The sequence below is a fragment of the Otolemur garnettii genome, unplaced genomic scaffold (assembly GCF_000181295.1).
Source record: "Otolemur garnettii isolate 467f Iridium unplaced genomic scaffold, OtoGar3 scaffold00202, whole genome shotgun sequence".
Lineage (NCBI taxonomy): Eukaryota > Metazoa > Chordata > Mammalia > Primates > Galagidae > Otolemur > Otolemur garnettii.
Genome location: NW_003852597.1, coordinates 1,728,851 through 1,747,975, shown reverse-complemented (window position 1 = coordinate 1,747,975; position 19,125 = coordinate 1,728,851). Strand labels below are relative to the sequence as shown.

At 53.7% G+C, this 19,125-nt stretch overlaps 3 protein-coding genes across 11 annotated transcripts in view; 2 read left to right on the top strand and 1 right to left on the bottom strand.

The window, feature by feature from the left end:
• The first annotated feature begins 3 nt into the window (after positions 1-3).
• On the top strand, positions 4-9,326 carry B4GALT2 (beta-1,4-galactosyltransferase 2). 2 transcript variants are annotated; one of them, XM_003801201.3, is made up of 7 exons: positions 4-97; positions 1,043-1,398; positions 1,604-1,839; positions 4,334-4,524; positions 4,737-4,859; positions 4,976-5,080; positions 8,450-9,326. In XM_003801201.3, the coding sequence occupies exons 2-7, from the start codon at positions 1,095-1,097 to the stop codon at positions 8,598-8,600; spliced, it is 1,110 nt and encodes a 369-aa protein (XP_003801249.1). In that variant the 5' UTR covers positions 4-97; positions 1,043-1,094; the 3' UTR covers positions 8,601-9,326. The 2 variants fall into 2 exon arrangements, with proteins under 2 accessions (XP_003801249.1, XP_012667777.1); XM_012812323.2 differs by lacking the exon at positions 4-97 and having other exon boundaries at positions 1,648-1,839.
• A 445-nt stretch (positions 9,327-9,771) lies between these two features.
• Positions 9,772-14,416, top strand: CCDC24 (coiled-coil domain containing 24). The gene is made up of 9 exons (XM_023507745.1): positions 9,772-9,839; positions 9,951-10,108; positions 10,333-10,508; positions 10,632-10,748; positions 12,267-12,392; positions 13,219-13,273; positions 13,759-13,828; positions 13,935-14,013; positions 14,097-14,416. The coding sequence occupies exons 2-9, from the start codon at positions 9,983-9,985 to the stop codon at positions 14,332-14,334; spliced, it is 987 nt and encodes a 328-aa protein (XP_023363513.1). The 5' UTR covers positions 9,772-9,839; positions 9,951-9,982; the 3' UTR covers positions 14,335-14,416.
• A 40-nt stretch (positions 14,417-14,456) lies between these two features.
• The window catches only part of SLC6A9 (solute carrier family 6 member 9), a 33,060-nt gene continuing 28,391 nt past the window's right edge, over positions 14,457-19,125 (bottom strand). For 7 of the 8 annotated variants that reach the window (XM_012812322.2, XM_003801200.2, XM_023507741.1 and 4 more), the window contains 2 exons: positions 15,989-16,159; positions 14,457-15,907 (listed from right to left, as the gene is read on the bottom strand). In XM_012812322.2, coding sequence (XP_012667776.1) covers positions 15,713-15,907; positions 15,989-16,159 — 366 coding nt within the window. In that variant the 3' untranslated portion in view covers positions 14,457-15,712. The remainder of the gene's footprint in view (positions 15,908-15,988; positions 16,160-19,125) is intronic. The other variant, XM_023507744.1, reaches the window with a different exon arrangement.

Below are 19,125 nucleotides of genomic sequence, written 5' to 3'. Positions count from 1 at the left end.
GGGGGGGGGAGGGTGGGAATGTTTGCACGTGAGTCTGGGTGTGTGCTGCCTAGGAGCTGGATGGGTGACTGTTTGTGCAGGAGCAGTGGCTTTGTTTGTGAGTGTGACTCTATGTAGTTGTCTGTGTCTGGGTGTGGGTGATTATAGCTGAGACCTGGGTATCCATTGGTTATGTGTGTCTGTGAATGAGACTTACCCTGCTCCCTGAAACACTGCCAGATGTGGTTGCTGTTCGGTTGGCACCACTAGAGCCACTGCCCAGTCTAGACCCCTTCTTGCCATGCCGTGTGCTGTGCCCCTGTCTCCAGAGCCCAGACATCCCCTGTTCTGGGAATCAGAACCAGCTGTGTTAGGCAGAGCTTTGTCCCAGTATCAAGGGAACTGGTCTTGAGGTCTTTGCTGAGGGATGTACTCTGCCCCACCCTGTATTTTGGCCCAGCCTGCTTACTCCTGGGACCTGAATGAACAAACCACTTCTTACCATGGCTCCTGAAAGGACTAAGTGAAGTCATGAATAGAAAGCACTCCTGCATGATAGCTGCTTGGGACTCAGTAAGTGATCTCCCTTCTCTCCTCCCCAAGCCTTGAGTCCTAGGTTGAGGATGCTGCCCTGTGGGATGTCTGTTCTCTGGGGCACAGGTACAAATGTGGGTCTGTAGATAAACATGTTTCCATGCTTAAGTCTGAACCAGCATGATCAGAGTTCACATGACTGCGTTGTTGGGAATACATGGGTTTGTGTGTGGAATAGAATTGAGCAATAACAGTTTGTACCTGAGAATGTCTATCAGTAAAGTGGAAGAAGGTAAGTATATGTGGCTTAGGAGTGGGTGTGCCTGAGGATATGTGAGTACTGAGTTGTGTGAGTACCCAGCTGTGTCTGGGTGTCTGTTTGCAGGTAGAATGTGAGTCCATGAGTGTCAAAGGGTGTAAGCAGGTAGGTGTGGGTCCGTGAGCGTGAGCAGCTGGGCAGGAGGTAGGTGGGCAGCCTTGGCCACCATACCCTGACCTGCTGGGTCTTCTTCCCTCATACCCTGCTCAGGCTGGCAGCCAGATGCCTGGGCCCACTGGATGGGCCGGTGGCCACCTGCGGGATGAGCAGATTGCTGGGGGGGACGCTGGAGCGCGTCTGCAAGGCCGTGCTCCTTCTCTGCCTGCTGCACTTTCTCGTGGCCGTCATCCTCTATTTTGACGTCTATGCCCAGCACCTGGCCTTCTTTACCCGCTTCAGTGCCCGTGGCCCTGCCCGTGCCCTCCACCCAGCTGCCAGCAGCAACAGCAGCTACTCCCGGCCTAACACTACTGCCCCCAGCTCCGGGCTCTCTGAGGTCCCCAGTGCCCAGCCTGGCCCCACAGCTCCTGTGCTGCCGTCCTGTCCTGACTCACCGCCTGGCCTGGGTAAGCCTGGAGCGGGGAGGAGGGGGAGAGGGTCTTAATCAGTTTGGGGAGATGGAGTCTGGACCCATAGGGGTGCCAAGGGTCCAGGTCTGCTGTAAGAGGGCTATTTTGGGAGTTTCCTTGCCCACCCCCAGGCTGAGGGAGGGAGGCTGATGTCCCTGGATTCTGTCCAAGGCCCTGATTCCTGACACCATCCTGCCTGCAGTGGGCCGACTACTGATTGAGTTCGCCTCTCCCATGACACTGGAGCGGGTGCAGAGGGAGAACCCAGGTGTACTCCTGGGTGGCCGCTATACACCACCTGACTGCACCCCAGCCCAGACAGTGGCAGTCATCATCCCCTTTAGACACCGAGAGCACCACCTACGCTATTGGCTTCACTATCTGCACCCCATCTTGAGGCGGCAGCGGCTGCGCTACGGTGTCTATGTCATTAACCAGGTACGCTGTCTGTGGTCCCTGGCTAGATGCTAGCCACCAGGAAATCCACATGCACCTTTGGGAGTGCCTGCCCGCCCATAGGGGTGTGGAGGCCATGTGCCTGGTTCATTCATATGTGGGTAGGGGGCTTTTGGGGGTTCTTGTCTATGCATGGTAGCATGGATATTTAAACATTTGTGGCCATAGATAAATTGTCAGTGGGCACAGGAAGAGGTGTGTGTGCAGCAGCGCATGTGCATGTGAATGTTGGCATGTGTACTGGTTGCCATGTGGCCCACCCAGGGGACTCCGCTCAGTGCTTGAGCCCTTCAGTGTGCCTGGATCCCAGAGAGGATCTGACATAGGCCCTCCTTACCCATACAGACCTCTCAGACATGGGTCTGCATAGACCCCAGTGTATGTGTGGAGTTGGAACAGGCCCATGAGAGCACAGAGGGGCCTGGTCCAGCCTGGGGTTGGGAAGCAACCTTAGGGATGAGCAGGTGTCAGGGACCAGATGAGACCAGTGTCCTAGGAACTAGAGGACACAGGGCCCAGCCAGAAAGCTGGTTGCATGTGTTTGGGAACTTTTGGGTGAACATGCAGGGTCCAACATGTAGGCTGAGTGGCAAAGATGGGACTTGGAGAAGTTGGTGATGGCCAAACCAAGAAAGGTCTTGGGGAGCATGTTAAGCAGTTGGATTCCAGCCCACAGGTGGCACAGCACCACTGTGAGGGGAGTGATGTATATATTTGCTTTTCAGAAGGATTGCTTTTGTAGCATGTGGAAAGTGAGTGGAAAGGGGACCAGAGGCAGGGTGACCACTTGGGAAGAAATGATTAATGCCCAGGAAGGTGACTGTGCCTGTGAATAAGATGGTAATTGTGAGGATGACAAGGGCAGGCAGGTAAACAAATTATTCTGGACCAAGGAGAGAGGTCTGTGGTAGGAGGAGGTCTGAGAGTACTGTTGTGTGGTAGTCCCTAAAACCAACAATGTCTGACTTGCTCAGGGAGCAAAGGACATGAGAAGAGAAAGCTAGCACTTAAGGGATAGTTGGGGAAAGAGAGGCCACTCCAGAAGCTGAGATGGTTGGCTGGATGGTTGGAGGAGCCCAGGAGAGTACGGAATCCCGGAAGCCCAGCAGTCAGAGTCAGGAAGGAAACATGGCAGTTGCGTGACTGCTGTGGGGGAGTGAGGAGGGATGTGGACGAGAAGCGTCCAGTGGATTTAGCAACAAGGTGGGCCCAGCAAGAGCCATTTCAGGGGCATGGTGGGGGCGGAAGCAGATTGCAGTGGGTTGAAGAAGGAATCGGATTTGACAAAATGGAGATAACCAATTGGAGACAACTCTTTTAAAAGAATCTGTGTCGAGAAGGGAAGGCAAAAGGTAGGGTGGTGGCTGGAGGGAAATGTTTTTCCAGATGGGAGAGACTTAAGCAAGCTTCTGAGTCGTATGGGAGAAACCTAAGACTTATGGCTGGTGAGGGAAGTCAGAGGGAATGCTGATGAGCTAGGAGGACAGGGACAGTTCCTCTTGAGGCCAGTGGAAGATAAAGTGCAGGAGAGGGAAGGCAGGAAACAGGGGGCTGGGCAGTCCAGGGCTCCAGAGGGGAGCAGTCCCACCCACCAGGCCTAGGCTAGACCCCTGTTCCAGGAGCCTTTCTGGCTCTAGCCTGGAGGTTGTGGGTTGGAGCAGAGGGTTAGGGGTCAGCTACTCCTATTGAATGCTTCCTGCTCTGCTCAAAATTAGTGCTTAAGCCTACATGGCCAGGATCCCTGCAGCCCCATTTCTCAGGGGACCCCAGGCTCATTGCTCTACAATTGCCTTAGGCCATCTCCTTGTCATTTTGTTGGGGAGACAAGTGAATCTAGCTTAGTCCTGTCTTGGAAGTTGGATGTGGATCCAAACAAGCCAGAGGGGGCAGGTGCCTCAGGCTTGGTGCTCAGTTGCCGAGGACTGATACTGGGGTTTGAGTTTTCACTGTTCATCTCACTTCATGACTCTGTGCTCAGCAGGGATATGGACCAGGGCTGTTCATCTCCAGAATCCCCACTGGCACAAAGGGCTACAGGGTGTGTTTGGGGGAATGAGAAGAGAGCTTTACATCACCATTTAAGTGGACATTGGTATAAAGGAAGCCCAAAGGAGGGAAGGAATAAGCATACTGGGACGAGAGATTTGGTCAGGGGAGCCTTTCCAGACATGAGTTTGACAAGCAAAGGAGAGCATTCCAGGAGGCAGGCAAGCCCAGTGTGTTCTGGGGCTAGTGAGGAATACAGTGTGGCTGGGCCTTAGGAGCTCAGGGCAGTGGTCATAGGGGACACTGGGACCAAATCATGAAAAGCATTTGAAGGCCATTATCAGAATAGAGGCTGGACTTGATCTTGAGAGTCTAGAGGAGCTATGTATTGGGGTTGGGATAGACCCCAAGGACTGCTCTGGAGAGTGGTAAAGTGACAGGTGCTGCTGGTCACAGGCTCACAGCTGACCCCTTCCCTCCTCCATTTCAGCATGGTGAGGATACCTTCAACAGGGCCAAGCTGCTCAATGTGGGCTTCCTAGAGGCATTAAAGGAGGACCCCACCTATGACTGCTTCATCTTCAGTGATGTCGACCTGATCCCCATGGATGACCGCAACCTGTACCGCTGTGGTGACCAGCCTCGTCACTTTGCTATTGCTATGGACAAGTTCGCCTTCCGGTGAGGGCAGCCTTCTCAGCTAGATCTAGACCTCCCTGCCCCTACATCCCCAGGTCCGGTGTCCTGCTTGCTCCTGGCCCCTGGCCCCGGCCCAGACCCTCTGGCTAGGCCAGATCCTCCCTGGCCCCTGCACACATTCCTGCCACTCCCTCTCTCTCCTTCATCTTGAAATCCCTGGGAACCCTACTGACACGTGCCATCCCATGCCATAGGCTGCCCTATGCTGATTACTTTGGAGGTGTGTCAGGCCTGAGTAAGGCCCAGTTTCTGAGAATTAATGGCTTCCCGAACGAGTACTGGGGCTGGGGCGGTGAGGATGATGACATCTTCAACCGGTGAGTAGAGATGGGGTGGGGAGTAGACTGGCTGGGTGAGAGTTGTGAGGTGCAGGCTGGGTGGGGCTCCTTGCCCTTCCCAGTGCCTGCTCCAGTCCGTCTGTCCCCATCCTCAGGATCTCCCTGACTGGGATGAAGATCTCACGCCCAGACATCCGGATAGGCCGCTACCGCATGATCAAGCATGACCGGGACAAGCATAATGAGCCCAACCCTCAAAGGTGACCCCCAGTACCCCTGACCCAAGTGCTCCTGATCCCTGACCCCCTCAAGGTGACCTCCAAGCTTCCTTAACCTTTGAGAGGTGACTCCTTGTACCACTAATCCTCAGAGGTGATCCAAGGCCCTAAATCCCTGACTCCCTAGAGGCGATTCCTGGCACCCCTGATCCTTATACCCCACCCTCAGCTCAGCTTCAGCTCCAGATATTGCCCACCCCTGGCCTGATGCCTAGAGGTGACTAGAAATGAAAATTAGAGCTCAGATTGGCCTTGAATAGATTGCATTCCTATTGGCCCTTGCAGACCTCACTTGTGTACCTTGTGGGACCTCTGCTTATACTGGTCCTGCCAGAGCAGAAAGGATGAGAGCCAGCGGGTGCTGGGCACAGCTCCTATGGACCTGACGAAGGTGGCCTAAGCAATGCGGGATGGGGCATGGAAAGATAGTGCCAACACCCCTGAGTTCGGAAGAGGCAGCTTCGTTTCTTCAGAGGTGGCTGCATTTGGTGTCGAGGACTGGCAGGAAGAAGGGCCTAAAGGGTGTGTGAAATGTAGACAAGGGCTTCTTCAAGCTGCTCTGTGATAGCTGTCAAGCTTTAAGGCAACAGGGGACCCAGAGCAGTAATTCCCAATCCTCCTCTCCCTCATAAGTTCATTTCAGGAGGGAGACAGGCAGTTATAACACAAGGAGATCAGAGCAAAGTGCTGTCCTGGCAGAAGAGGGAGTGATGTGGGAGGCTTCTTGGGGGAGGTGATGGTGAACTGGAATTTGAAAAGAATCATTCATTCAACAGATATTTGTCTCATGCCTACCTTGGGCACAATGCTGTATTCACCAGGCTAATGGAGGAGCCCAGTATGGATTTCTAAGAGCCTGGAATGTGAACATGCATAATATATACTGAGAGTCTTAAATTGCTTGGTTTTACGATCTCTGAAGGCTGGTAGTGACAGTTGGGGTGGTGGTGGTGTCAGTGCTGAGTAGTAGGGGTGTTGAGTACTGACAGGTTGGGAATTTAACTTTTGTCCCAGAGGGGTGAGAGACTCGTAGAATGGCAGGATCAGCTTTGTGTTAAGGAGGCATATAGTCTTGGAGTTTGAGGAAGGTGAAGGGTAGCCTGGTTACTAAGTGCAGCAGAAAAGGAAGTGGACTAGGCTTATAGTAACTGATGAGTCCAAGGGGGCATGGTGAGGTAAAGATTGGGGGGCAGTGCTATGCCCCAGGTTGGACAGTAGGGTTTTTCTGCTCTGAACCTAGGGTGTAGGAATGGGGGAGGTGGGTTGCAACACTGAGGCAGGATGGGCGTTTGGCAGAAGTCTAAGGTACTGGGGAGTCCAAAGAGCTGATGAAAAAGGAGTTCAGATAAAAAAACCATGATTGGTAGGGAAGGGACAACAGACTGGGAGAAAAGGGTCTTTTTTTTTTTTTGCGTTTTTTGGCCGGGGCTGGGTTTGAACCCGCCACCTCCGGCATATGGGGCCAGCGCCTTACTCCTTTGAGCCACAGGTACCACTGGAGAAAAGAGCCTTTAGGGCAACTGAGTGAGAGTGCTCAATACTAAGTGGCTCAGCAGAAGGATCTGAGCTGAGCTGAGCTCAGGACTGGCAGAATCAGAATAGTTGAGATGAGGCTGGGAGTGGAGCTCTGCAATTACATGCCAGGAACCCTGGTCCTGTTTAAAAAATAGCTTGTCTGGGTGCTATCATCAATTAGTGATGTCTGCCTTGGGTTGGCAAGATAGCAAGAAATTGCTGGCTTAAGGGACTCTGTAGATGGTGGTGCTGTCTACTTATTTTTGCCTCAAATCTAGTTCTCTTGGATTCTTTTTGTCATTCTAAATATCCAAACCACCAGCAAGTCCTAACATGAGTGAGCCCATCCACAGTCTCCCTTTCTTGCTACCTTTTTTTCCTTCCTTCCCTCCCTCCTTCCTACCTACCTGTGTACCTCCTTCCTTTTGAGAAGGGGGCTTGCTCTGTGTTGCTTCACCTAGAGTGCAGTGGCTTCACCATAGCTCACTGCAACCTCAACTCCTGGGTTCACATGATCTTCCTGCCTCAGTCTCTTAATAACTGAGCCTACAGATGTGTGTCACCATGTCTGGGAAGGTTTTTTTTGAGACAAGTCTCACTATGTCGCCCTCTGTAGAGAGCTGTGAGATCACAGATCACAGCAACCTCAAACTCTTGGGCTTAAGCAATTCTCTTGCCTCAGCCTCCCAAGTAGCTGGGACTACAGGTGCCCGCCACAATGCCCAGCTATTTTTTGTTGTAGTTATAATTGTTATTTGTTTGGTGGGCCCGGGCTGGGTTCGAACTCACCAGCTCTGGTGTATGTGGCCAGTGCCCTAGCCGCTGAGCTACAGGTGCCAAGCCATCTGGGTAGTTTTTAAATTTTTTGTAGAGACAGGACCTCACTATTGCCCAGGATGGTCTCAAACTAGTAACCTCAAATGATCCTCCTACTTTGGCCTACCAAAGTGCTAGGATTATAGGCATGAGCCACTACACCTGGTTCCCCTTTATTGTCTTAACCTTGATCCAACCTCTGATCTCCTTTGGGCCACCACAGTGGCCTCTAACTGGTTTCTTTCTTCCTATCTCTCTTGTTCATGGCCTGCCTCCCAAACTGGATTAAAACCCCTCAATGCCTTCTCACAGAATAAAATAGGCAAATGCTTTCTCTGACTTAGAGAGCCCTGCTCATGAACAGTATACTCTAACTTCAAGCTAATCTTACTCTGTTTTTCTGTTTGGCTCATTAAGGTTTAGTTACTCAGCTACACAAAATCTTATTTCCAGTTTAGGGTCAGCATGTGTTCTAAACTCTGCCTGGTGAGCTCTTCCCTCTGCCCTCAGCATGTTATCACACATGCATCCTTTTCTAGGCAGCTTTCTTGTCTCCCTTGGCACCCTGACGTCTTCCTCGTCTGTTAGCTACCCACCCTAGAGAAGCAGACTTGCCTGATGAAGGACCTGACTGTCCTGGCTTTGACTGTAGCCCTGTGCTCAGAGCACATCCTGGCACATGGGGCTGCTCTGTAAGTAGCTGGTGAAGGGGTGACTAAAGGATGAGGAACAAGATGGCACAGGCTTGGGAGTAAAGATGACACATCTGACGTAGAACACATTGCATTTGAGGTGCCTGTGGGATGCCTCATGTTTGGGTGTCAGACTTGGAAGGAAGGTCTAAGCTGAGAGATTTGTAAGGGTGTTACAATTCTGTTTACTGAGCAAAGGGGATTGAGATCTGTTTTGAGGGCAAATGCAAGAGCAGAAGGGCTCCTGCCCAGTCGTAAGCCATTGCCCTAGAGATCCCACATTGGGTTTGGTGTCTATCTCTGATCAGACCATTTCTGTCCTATTTAGGTTTACCAAGATTCAGAACACAAAGCTGACCATGAAGCGAGATGGCATTGGGTCAGTGCGATACCAGGTTTTGGAGGTATCTCGGCAACCGCTCTTCACCAACATCACAGTGGACATTGGGCGGCCCCCATTATGGCCCCCTCGGGGCTGACACTAATGGACAAAGGCTCTCAATGCTGAGGATTGCCTGCCAGAGGACTGACCTACAGCCTGGCTGATAACTGCTCTGTGGGGGACCCCGGACTGAGACTGGGCTGTTTCCTAAGGGTCTTCACTAGGCTCCCCTCAGCGGTACCTGGAAGTTTCAGAACCCACTTTGGGGGGCTTCCTGCCTGGGCAGGCCTCTCACTTGTGGCCCTCTCTGGGGTCAACCCTCCTTCCTGTTCCACTCCCCTCAGCCCAGCCCAGGTCACTGTCAGGGTCAGGCCAGCCCCTGCACTGCCTCAAGGAGTGGCCTGGGCTAGGTCGCTCCACCTCTCTGTGCCTCAGTTTCCCCCCCCCTTGCGTCCCCTAGGGCCTGGAAGGGTGGGAGTGGTGACTAGAGGTCAGTGTCTCTTCCAGGAGGACTTCTCAGATCTGAGGAACCCCTTACTCCCAGGGGAGGGGAAACCTTTTTCATTCAACATGATGGGGCCAAGGTTTGGTGTGCCCCCTGCTGAGGAGCAGCCCCAGGAGGGGCCCAGAGGGAGTGCTGTGTCACTTGCTGCCTGGGGTCTTGCGGTGGCCTTTGCATGGCGGGCGGGTGGGGCTTGGATCAGTCATTCTGGTTCCCGCCTCCCTGTCTCAAGAGAGGAAGCAGTGGCCCCAGGGCCGGCTCTTGTTTGTACATTGCACAGAAACTTGTGTGGGTGCTTTAGTAAAAAACGTGAATGAAAAAGCTCCCTTATCTGTTTGGGGATGGGGGATCCGTCCCTGAACCTAGTTACCCTGAATGTGTTGCGGTGGAAGGACACTTGGTACCGGCCATTCTAATTCTTAAGAGGAAAAGTTCACGCTACTGCTTCCCCCTCCCGGCTAGTCGAGCCTACGAAGTGATAAACCGACTGGGCTCAGAATCCTTGGTTCTTAACACTTACCGGGGGCTGGAAGGTGCCCAGGGATGATCCCGAGGTGCCTGAGATCAGGGCTGGGAATGGTCCCACTCTTAAGCACTGCTCACCACGGCGGCAATTCAGAGCTCGCAGTCAGCCCTTCGCGCCGGACCTAGCAAGGCCGCGGGGCGGGGCCTGGTGGGTAGCTGCGCGGTTTCCCTGGTGACGGCCGCGCGGAAGAGGCGGGGTGGGGCTCCACTTCCCGGCTCCGGGGCGCGGTGGCCTGGGACTGTGTCCACGGAGATCCTGACATAAGCGGGGCAGAAAAGATAGCGCCAGAGACTGGGATTCTGGACGGGGTAATTCTGGCCGCAAGGGCTGGCGGCCGTACCTGGGCCTGGATTTGGGGGTGGGGCTGTGAGGACGGGGCGGGGCACACAAATACGGCGCTGTGACCTGCTGCCCCGTAGGTGTGAGCTGGAGACTGCGGCGCGGGCAAGCCATGCCCTGGGACTCCCCGTCGTTGTGGGAGCTGGTGAAGGAGCATGTTCCGCTCCAGGAGCGGCCCGAAGTGAAGAGGATTCTGGGGGAAGCGGCGGTGGACCTGAGCCTGGAGCTGTGGGAGGAGGTGGGGTGTGGGAAGGTGGGCCACGCCCCAGGCCTGCCTCACGACTCGGCTGATTTCCCCCCTCTCCCTGACCCTGCCCAGGGATTCCAGAGATCTTGTCAGGTCTTACCGTCGGCCCTTGTACTCTCTCATTTGACTCTGCCCTACCCCACACTCCTCTATTCGCCCATCCCACTCCGCTCACATCCCTTACCAGTTGCAAGGTGTCCCAGCTCTCCTTGCAGGTGGCGATGTTATGGGCACTGCTCCAAGAAGCTCGATCTTCCCAAGCCCCCAGCTCAACCCCCATCTCTGACCCTTCCTCTCTTCTGGCACCATCACCCCTCATAAGGGACCTTGTGCGCCAGGAAATCCGGCAGCTGCTCCAGGGTCTCCGCTACAAGGCCATCTGTGAGGGCAGGTGGGAGCCTCACCTCAGTCCTGGGCCCCTTCCCCAGACACCGGATGGGCTGGCCCTGCCCCTGCCTTTCCTGTGTTTTCCTGAAAGGAGCTCCTCAGCTTTCTTCATGTGCATCTTCTGCAGGGACCAGGCCCAAGCTTGGGTCCAGTATAGCCCCAGGGTCCTGCGCTTTGCCTTGGAAGAGCCCAAGTGTAATTTGCCAGACCGGGAGATATTCCAGATAAGAGATAGTGAACCCAGGTAAAGTGGTGGTATGAGAGCAGGAATCCGTTCCTACTTGGCAGAAGGCCCCAGCCAACTGGTGGGATCCACCTGGCTCCATGGAGGAGCTCCCAGTCTGGGGCTGGACACAGACACGTATGATTGAGACCAGTACATGCCGGCTATAGATACCCAGGCAAGGATAAGCAAGGCTTTCTGGAGAAAGCATCTACTTTGGTCTGGGTGTTGTGGTATGAGGAGCAGTTTTCTAACAGATGAAAGGGAGAAGAGCTTTGCAGAAAGAGGGAGGAAAGGTGGTCATGTCCAGTGGGCAGTTATTCCTCAGGCCTAGAGAACAGTAGTGAGGGCTGGGCTAGAGAGGTAGGGGGAGGGCAGAAACTTAGGACTGAATGAGATACAGGTTCACAAGTGGACAGCAATGGTTTTTTTTGTTTGTTTGTTTCTTGAGACAGAGTCTCACTTTGTTGCCCTTGGTAGAGTGCTGTGGTGTCAGCTCACAGCAACCTCAAACTTCTGGGCTCAAGCAGTTCTTTTGTTTTTTTTTTTTTTTGAGACAGAGCCTCAAGCTGTCCCCCTGGGCAGAGTGCCGTGGCATTACAGCTCACAGCAACCTCCAGCTCCTGGGCTCAAGCGAGTCTCCTGCCTCCGCCTCCCAAGTAGCTGGGACCACAGGCGCCCGCCACAACGCCCGGCTATTTTTTGGTTGCAGCCGTCATTGTTGTTTGGCGGGTCCGGGCTGGGGATTCGAACCCGCCACCTTAGGTGTACGTGGCTGGCGCCTTAGCCGGTTGAGCTATAGGCGTCGAGCCTCAAGCAGTTCTTTTGCCTCAGCCTCCCAAGTAGCTGGGACTAAAGGTGCTCACCACAATGCCCAGCTATTTTTAGAGACAGGAGGTCTCACTGTTGCTCAGGCTGGTCTCAAACCCGTGAGCTCATATAGTCCACCCACCTTGGCCTCCTGGGATTACAGGTGTGAGCCACTGTGGCGGGCCTGCTTTTTTTTTTTTTTTTTTTTTTTTTTTGAGACAGAGTCTCAGTGTTACCATGGGTAGAGTACCTTGGCATCATAGCTCACAACTACCTCAAACTCTTGGGCTCAAGAGATCCTCCTGTCTCAGACTTCCATTTATCTGGGACTATAGGTGCCTACCACAATGCTAGCTAGTTTTTCTATATTTTAGTAGAGTTGAGGTATTACTCTTCTCAGGCTGGTCTCAAACTCCTAAGCTCAAGCAATCCACATGCCTTGGCCTCTCAGGAGCTAGGATTACAGGCATGAGCTACCTCACCCAGTCTGTAATGGCTTCTTAATCTATGCCTCACACCTCCCTGGAGATGGGCAACATCCTCATTTGGCATATGAGGAAAGTAAAGTTCACAAAGAATAAGTGATTTGCCTGAGGTCACACACAGTGAAGATTAGCAGAACTCATTTGTAACCCCAGGCTCCCAAACTCTTACTCATTGCACTATATTATATTGCCTGTGTCAAAAAAGAGAAAATTGTCTAGGAGAAGTGATATTTGTTTCCTGAAGGTCTGGGGTGAGCAATGTAGGGAGAGTGACATTGACTTCATCAGCCAGCAGCAGTCACAGGGATTTCAGCCTCATCAAGAATCAGCTGAATGTATCCAACATTGACCAGGTTGCCAGACATCTGAGGTGAGGCCCAGGGGCACCTGAATGGGTTTAGGTGGGGATGAAGACAAGGCAGGGGACAGGGATGGGTCTTAAGGTGGACTGAGAGATGAGAAAGTGGACAACATGCCTTGTGTCTGACTGAGTGTTGGGACAGAGCCAGTTGCTGCAGAGCTGATAAGGTTGCTACCAGGAGGCAGCCAAGTATGGATGTCAGAGGGGGCATATTCCTAGGAATTTTTTTTTTTTTACACTGAGATAGAGTTTCACTATGTTGCCCTTGGTAGAGTGCCATGGCGTCACAGCTCACAGCAACCTCCAACTCTTGGGCTTAAGCAATTCTCTTGCCTCAGCCTCCCAAATAGCTGGGACTACAGGCACCCACCACAACCCCTGGCTATTTTTTGTTGTAGTTGTCATTGTTGTTTAGCTGGCCAGAGCCGGGTTTGAACCTACCAGCCTCAGTGTATGTGGCTGGTGCTGTAACTACTGTGCTACGGGTGCCGAGCCAGCCCTAGGAATTTTACCCTGACATGGGATGGGGTGGAGGGTAGCCACAGAAGGGTTTTAAGTAGGCCTAGGGCAATAGTGCAGAAGGGAAAGGACAGTGGCTACCAGGGTGGGAACTGTGAGGTGGTCAAAGAGAAGACACATCCTCCCCAGAAAGAGACTGATTGGGGGCCAGAAGTCAATGCTGGCAGCCCTTGGGCAGCAGAGAGCAATGTGGGCTGAGAAAGAAGGGGCTGGAGGGGATTTTTGGTGAAGCTGGAGGTTGGGACCATGTGGAAGGCTCAGCTGAGACTTGGCCCTGTGACATTGGTTCTGGCTGTTATGCTCCTTTGTGTCCCAGGGGCCTCCTAGAAGAGGAGTGTCGCACCTTGGAGAAGGAGATCCCCATCCTGCAGGTGAGCTGCAGCCTTGGGCTTCCCCCTACCCCTGACCCTCACTGCTGGGCATAAATACAGGCTTCTCACCAGGGTATATGAGGCTCATGTACAGGTGTGTCCTTATACAGATGTGCACATAAAGGTGGTGTGATGCCTTCATCCATTTCTCATGTGTGCACATCTGTGTGTTTGTGTGAAATCCTAGAAACCCAAGCTTCTGGTTGAGCCCTTAAGTCTAGGAGTTTTAGATTAAGCTGCCGGATTTGCCTCAGGTCTTCTGCCTCCTTCCTTTGCCTAAGTCTGGAGACAGGCCCAGACTATCTCACTAAACTCAGCTTTTCAGCAGGGCTGGAGTTCCCTTGGAGGGTCTGTGCTCATGATCATTGGACTGAGGGAGTTGCATAGGCTCATTCCTGGGCCCTGCCCTAGGGATGCTGGTCTCTGTATCCTGTCTTGCCTGATCTTTCCCTTAAGGCTGGGTACTGACCTTGCTTTCCCTGCAGCTCTGCCTGGAAGAGGAGGCCCTGCAGGCTTGCCACCCCTGTGAGGCAACTCTGGAGCCCACCCTGGCAGGTGAGGACCCTAAGCAGGCCCCAGAGCACCCAGCCTCTTTCTCTCTGCCCTGTACTTACACCCTGGAGAAGCTGGGCACTGTGACTCAGCTGTATCTATCCTCCAGAGCTAAAGGAACAGAGGAGAGCCATGGAGCAGGAGCTGCAGGCATCTCTGTGGTCTTCTTGTGTTTCTTCCAACCACAGGTAAACCAAGGCAGAAAATGGCCAGGAGGGGTGGGCTGAAGGGTCAGGCCACTGCCCCCTTACAGTTCCTCCTTCCTGTCCAGGCAGTGGCCCTTGAGGTCCTCCACTCGGGGCCTCAGACCGCTTCCTTGCTTCCGTGGGGCTGCTGGAGTTTGGGCTGTGTCCCTCCAACACCACCTGCCTGCACCACCTTTGGAGCACTGTCCCCGACGTGGACGCCGGGCTGCCACCTGCCGCTGGGGACGGCAGCTTCACTGCAGCTCCAGGGAAGGAGCAGCTTCCACCCTGGTGTCCAGTAAGGTGTCCCAGGCCCCAACATGAAGGGCTGGTCACAAGGTGGGCTTCAGTTTCTGCTGAAATGTGCCCCATCTTCTGCCTCTCAGCTGCTGTGGCCCCACTAGCTTGAGATCAAGTCTTGGATGAGCTCTTGCCAGGACCCCAAGGCTGCTGTCTGGCCCTTGCCTTCCTCCGCCCCCCCCTTGCCAGATATCTGGGGCTGTATGGCTGGGCATCTATCCCAATGCTCAAAGCCTCTGGCCTTTCTCCTCCAAACAGAGGTCCCATCCCAGCCCTGACTCTTGTTCTGTGGGGGACCCAGACAAAGCACAGCAGCAACTCAGAGACAGGAATAGAAATTTCATTAAAATCTATGGACTTTAAAATCCTAGTGGTGCACGATGGGCAGGGGTGGGTGGTGCACCGTTATTGCTACAGAGGATTAGAGTTGGCTTGGCTGGGGCTGTCACTGCACAGAGGGCACAGAAGATGGACAAACAGACACTGCAGTGTTGGGAGAAGGAGCTCTGGCTCCAGAGAGAGGATGGGGACACACAGGTTGGGGCCATTTGGCACGTGAACAAGGGCAGCGCATTTGGGAACACTGGGCCTTTAGCCTGGTCGGGGGAAGGTGCTGCCGTGCAAGGTCCCCTTCCCCGGGGTTTTGGACTTGAACCTCCTGTTGAGCAGCTCCCACCTCAATCCCCCAGAAACAAGTGCTTTGGGCCGGCTGCTGGGTCATGGGCCTCTGCTGGCTAGGCCTGACAGCCAGGGCTGGGTCAAGGGGCAGAGAGCCCAGAGCAGCAGAGTGAGGTGCAAGCAGGCCTGGAAGACAGATTGCACCCAAGGCTGGGGGGGGGGTGGCAACCACAGATAATACATTTTTTACAAAAATAATTACACAGATAAACAGGGTTGGGCAATATAGCCTGACAAGTAACACTGTGCAGCCCCCCAGCCCCTTGCCCTGCCCCCAGCCCGGAACATCCAAATTTGCCTAGGCAGAGGTTGGAGTCTGCTCAGAGGGCAGGAACACTGGTCATGGAGCTGGGGGCCCAAGGAGGGGACAAGTGGGGACCCACCCAGAGCCTCAGCTCAGGGCAGAGTGTGAGGGCATCAGAGGCCAGGTAAAGCCATGCAGGCCATAGAGGACCTGGCCCAAGACCCCTCCAAAGTGCTTTGGGCTCCCCGGCAACCCTCCTCTTGTAATCCCCATCCCCAGCTGCCATCTTGGCAACCAAAGGACGTGTAAACACTGGGGACATGAGCACAAATGACCACACTAGCAGTGGTGGCCAAGGTGACAGCAGCCGTCTTGGCCAGGGTGTGGCAGGGGGCAGGTGGTGACACCTGTCCACTGCCTCCCTAGTCTCTGTGGTAGGAGCACAGGGTGGGGATGGGGCCACTCCCCTGGCAGCTGTGCTCATATCCGGGAGTCCTGGAGACGGCCAGAGCCATTACTGCCAACCATGGGGATCTGGGCCTTGTCTGGGTGCAGCGGCTGAACTTCAAACCCATCTTCAGGAGAGGGAGCTATGGTGGGGGCATAGCGCCCAGTCCGGTGCTCTAGAAGAGCAGGGCCCCAGTCTCTGCTTGGCTTTGTGGCATTTTTCAAACGCTGTGTGAGAGGCAGAGGGCAAGTCAGAAGGAGCCTTTAAGCCCCATCCATCCCTTCCCCACCTGGCTGCCCAGCCCTCACCTGGAGGAGGGTGTTCCCATCTGTGCGGCAGAGTTGGAAGAGGGCATAGACTGGGATGCAAAGGACGGAGGACAGAGCCATGAGGAAGCCAATAGCCACAGCCCAGCCTGGGTACTGGTAGTGGTTGTAGGTGATGGGTCGGTACTGGATCACAGTGAAGATGAGAATAAACTGCAAGAGTGGGGTGGGAATGGTGTCAGCCTGCCCAGAGTCCTCCCAGACCCAGGTATCCCTATCAGTAGTACCCCTTCCTCTCCAGCTCCCCAAGCTAGAAATGCATCTGGGGTAGGGTAGGGGTGACTGTCAACATGTGAGCAGTAGAAGAAGTAGACAGAACTGGGGTCCAGGGTGGGGTGGGCAGGAAAGCACTGGGAGGGGAGAGATCTTTCTTTATCATACTCTTCAAATGTTGCTTTGGGTAGAGTGCCGTGCCAACACAGCTCACAGCAACTTTCAACTCTTGGGCTTAAGTGATTCTCTTGTCTCAGCCTCCCAAAGTAGTTGGGACTACAGGTGCCTGCCACAATGTCCAGCTACTTTTTTGGTTGTAGATGTCATTGTCGTTTGGCATGCCTGGGCTGGGTTCGAACCCACTAGCTCAGGTGTATGTGGCTGGTGCCTTAGCCAGTGAGCTACAGGTGCTGAGCTCTTAGAGCAGCGGTTCTCAACCTGTGGGTCGCAACCCCTTTGTAACAATGAAAATACATCCTGCATATCAGATATTTACATTATGATTCATAACAGTAGCAAAATTACAGTTATGAAGTAGTAACGAAAATAACTTTATGGTTGGGGGTCACCACAACATGAGGAACTGTATTAAAGGGTCATGGCTTTAGGAGGCATCAGGAAGGTTAAGAACCACAGAGTTACTTTGTTTAATGCTCCTAATCCCTGGGAGCTCTTGAGATTGCATCAGCTCTGAGTCTCCAGTGCCCAGTACAGTGCCTGGCACAGTCTCATATGGATTTGTGCAGAAGGTGGGGATTGAGGGTGGGAGAGAGGGCTGGGTGAAGCACTGCCTGCCTATGGCTGTGGAGAGAGTGACAGCCAGTCCAGGGAGCCTCCAAAGGCCAGAAAAGGTATGTGTTATGCTATGGATGCTCTGGGGGCGGTTCTCTGGAAAGAGATGTATGAGATGGGAAATAAAGCCTGCAGTGTCCTCACAGGAAGCAGAGGGACAGGCCTGGGTCTCATGGGACACCCAGAGAGCCTTGAGAGTGCCTTGGTGTGTCAGGAAGGCTCGGCATCTTTCTTACAGGCCGTCAGCTGCATCCTGGAGCTCGGGTCCTCTAGCCTTCCTTGTGACCAAATTCTAGAATGCAAGACCCACACTGAAACTGGGGGACCCTTCATAAGAAGAGCTCCATAATGGAACTGGATCCTGATCCTACATGTGGATAATCTCCTTATTTGAGTTGACAGAAGGATGGAGTTTGTCCAAAAGAGCTTTTCAGGGACATAAAGAAGTAAAGCCCTAAAATAAGCTGCAATAGCACAAGAGAAACAGACGTGTTCACAGCCTAGCACACCCCCTAATGTAACTCCATTCTGACTCCCTGGGGACAGAGAGGACACTGCCCCCTTTGCCACAAACTTGTGGAGATGCCAGGCCCAGGCTGAGGCTGCCCCTACAGAGCCTTGTGCCTGCGCCCCAGTCTATCCCCCTAGAAGGCAGTGTGTCCTGAATATGGGGAGCTGCCCCCCTTGCTGAGCTGCCTTCAGGCCACACAGCCCAGAGGGCACAAGCTACTCAGTGGGGCCTGCTTCCCCCAGCCTCCTTCCACTGACAGGAGACTTCCGCTCCTCCTGTTTCAAGGCTGGGCCAGTGGCCAGAGCTGGTGCCTGTGCCAGGCTCAGGAACATCCCACATCCCTCAGCCCTCTGCTGGCCTTTCATTCAGAAACATAAGCCACAGTGAATGTCAGTGCTGAGCTCCCTGTGGCTCTGAGGAGTTGAACATGACAAGAGTGTGGTTATGGACACTGCTTTTGCCACTGGGCCAACCTTCCTACTGTCACTCAGAGGCAGCCCTGCCTCTCCTCTGTGGAGTGCCCCCCTTCTCCCCTGCTTCCCATCCCAAACAGAAAGGAACCAAGGGCTGAGCATGGTGGCTCATGCCTATAATCCTAGCGCTCTGGGAGGCTGAGGTGGGTGGATTGCTTGAGCTCAGGAGTTCGAGACCAGCCTGTACAAGAGAGACACCCATTTTTAAAATATATATATTTGGGCATTGTGGTGGGTGCCTGTAGTCCCAGCTACTTGGGACTGAGGCAAGAGGATTGTTTGAGCCCAGGAGTTTGAGGTTGCTATGAGCTATGATGCCACAGCATTCTAGTCAGGGCAAACAGAGTGAGACTGTCTCAAAATAAAGGAGCCAAGGCATATGGATTTAGCCCTGGACCATTCCTCCCTCTTGTAGAGGTGCTCCTAGCTAGCGCAGGCCCACCCTTGAGCTCTGAATCAGACTCTGTGATTTGAATCATGGCTCTGCCTCTTATTAGCTGTGTAGTCAGGGGCCAATTACTTAATAGTTTCCTTAGCTGTAAAATGGGGTAACAATTATACCTTGCAGAGTTGTATTAGGAGTTAATAAATGAACAGTGTACAGACAATGTCTAGTTTGTTGCCATGGTGCCTTCCTTCTACCAGTTCAGCTCCCTGATGGGAATTTCCTAGCTGTTGAATACATGGTATTCATGGCACCAGAAACATCCCCTCCTAAACCAGCCTGCATTGCTGCTGGAAGGCTTATGAAGTTGCATCTACAGGTCCTGGGGTTGCTTGTGGAACACTCATGTTCACACCACATAGCCACACTCCCTGAGCCTCTCCTCTATGAGGAATGGGAGGTGAGATAGGGGAGGCAGAGGCTGCATTGAGGATACACCAATATCAATAATGACTCCTGAGGCCCCTCTGGGGACTCCAGGCAGGAGCAGCAAGGAGGGAGGGCTGACACACTCAGGTTGCTGCCAGCTGCTCTCCTTCTCTGAGCCTGGGCAGTGTCCTTAGTTAAACACGAGGCTCAGCATTCCCTTCCTAGCCCAGCCAGGCCTCCACACACCTAGCCAGCCTCTTTAGTATCCTCATGGCCACAGCTGTGGGTGTGGAGCTCCTGTTCCCCTTCTGCTGGT

Excerpts from the sequence above, each read along its gene's own strand:
- CCDC24 (XM_023507745.1), top strand. The coding sequence starts at position 9,983 with ATGCCCTGGGACTCCCCGTCGTTGTGGGAGCTGGTGAAGGAGCATGTT. Across the intron at positions 10,109-10,332 it reads GCCTGGAGCTGTGGGAGGAG|GTGGCGATGTTATGGGCACT; the intron begins GTGGGGTGTGGG and ends CTCTCCTTGCAG. Across the intron at positions 13,829-13,934 it reads TCTGGAGCCCACCCTGGCAG|AGCTAAAGGAACAGAGGAGA; the intron begins GTGAGGACCCTA and ends TCTATCCTCCAG.
- B4GALT2 (XM_003801201.3), top strand. The coding sequence starts at position 1,095 with ATGAGCAGATTGCTGGGGGGGACGCTGGAGCGCGTCTGCAAGGCCGTG. Across the intron at positions 4,525-4,736 it reads ATGGACAAGTTCGCCTTCCG|GCTGCCCTATGCTGATTACT; the intron begins GTGAGGGCAGCC and ends CCCATGCCATAG. Across the intron at positions 4,860-4,975 it reads GATGATGACATCTTCAACCG|GATCTCCCTGACTGGGATGA; the intron begins GTGAGTAGAGAT and ends CCCCATCCTCAG.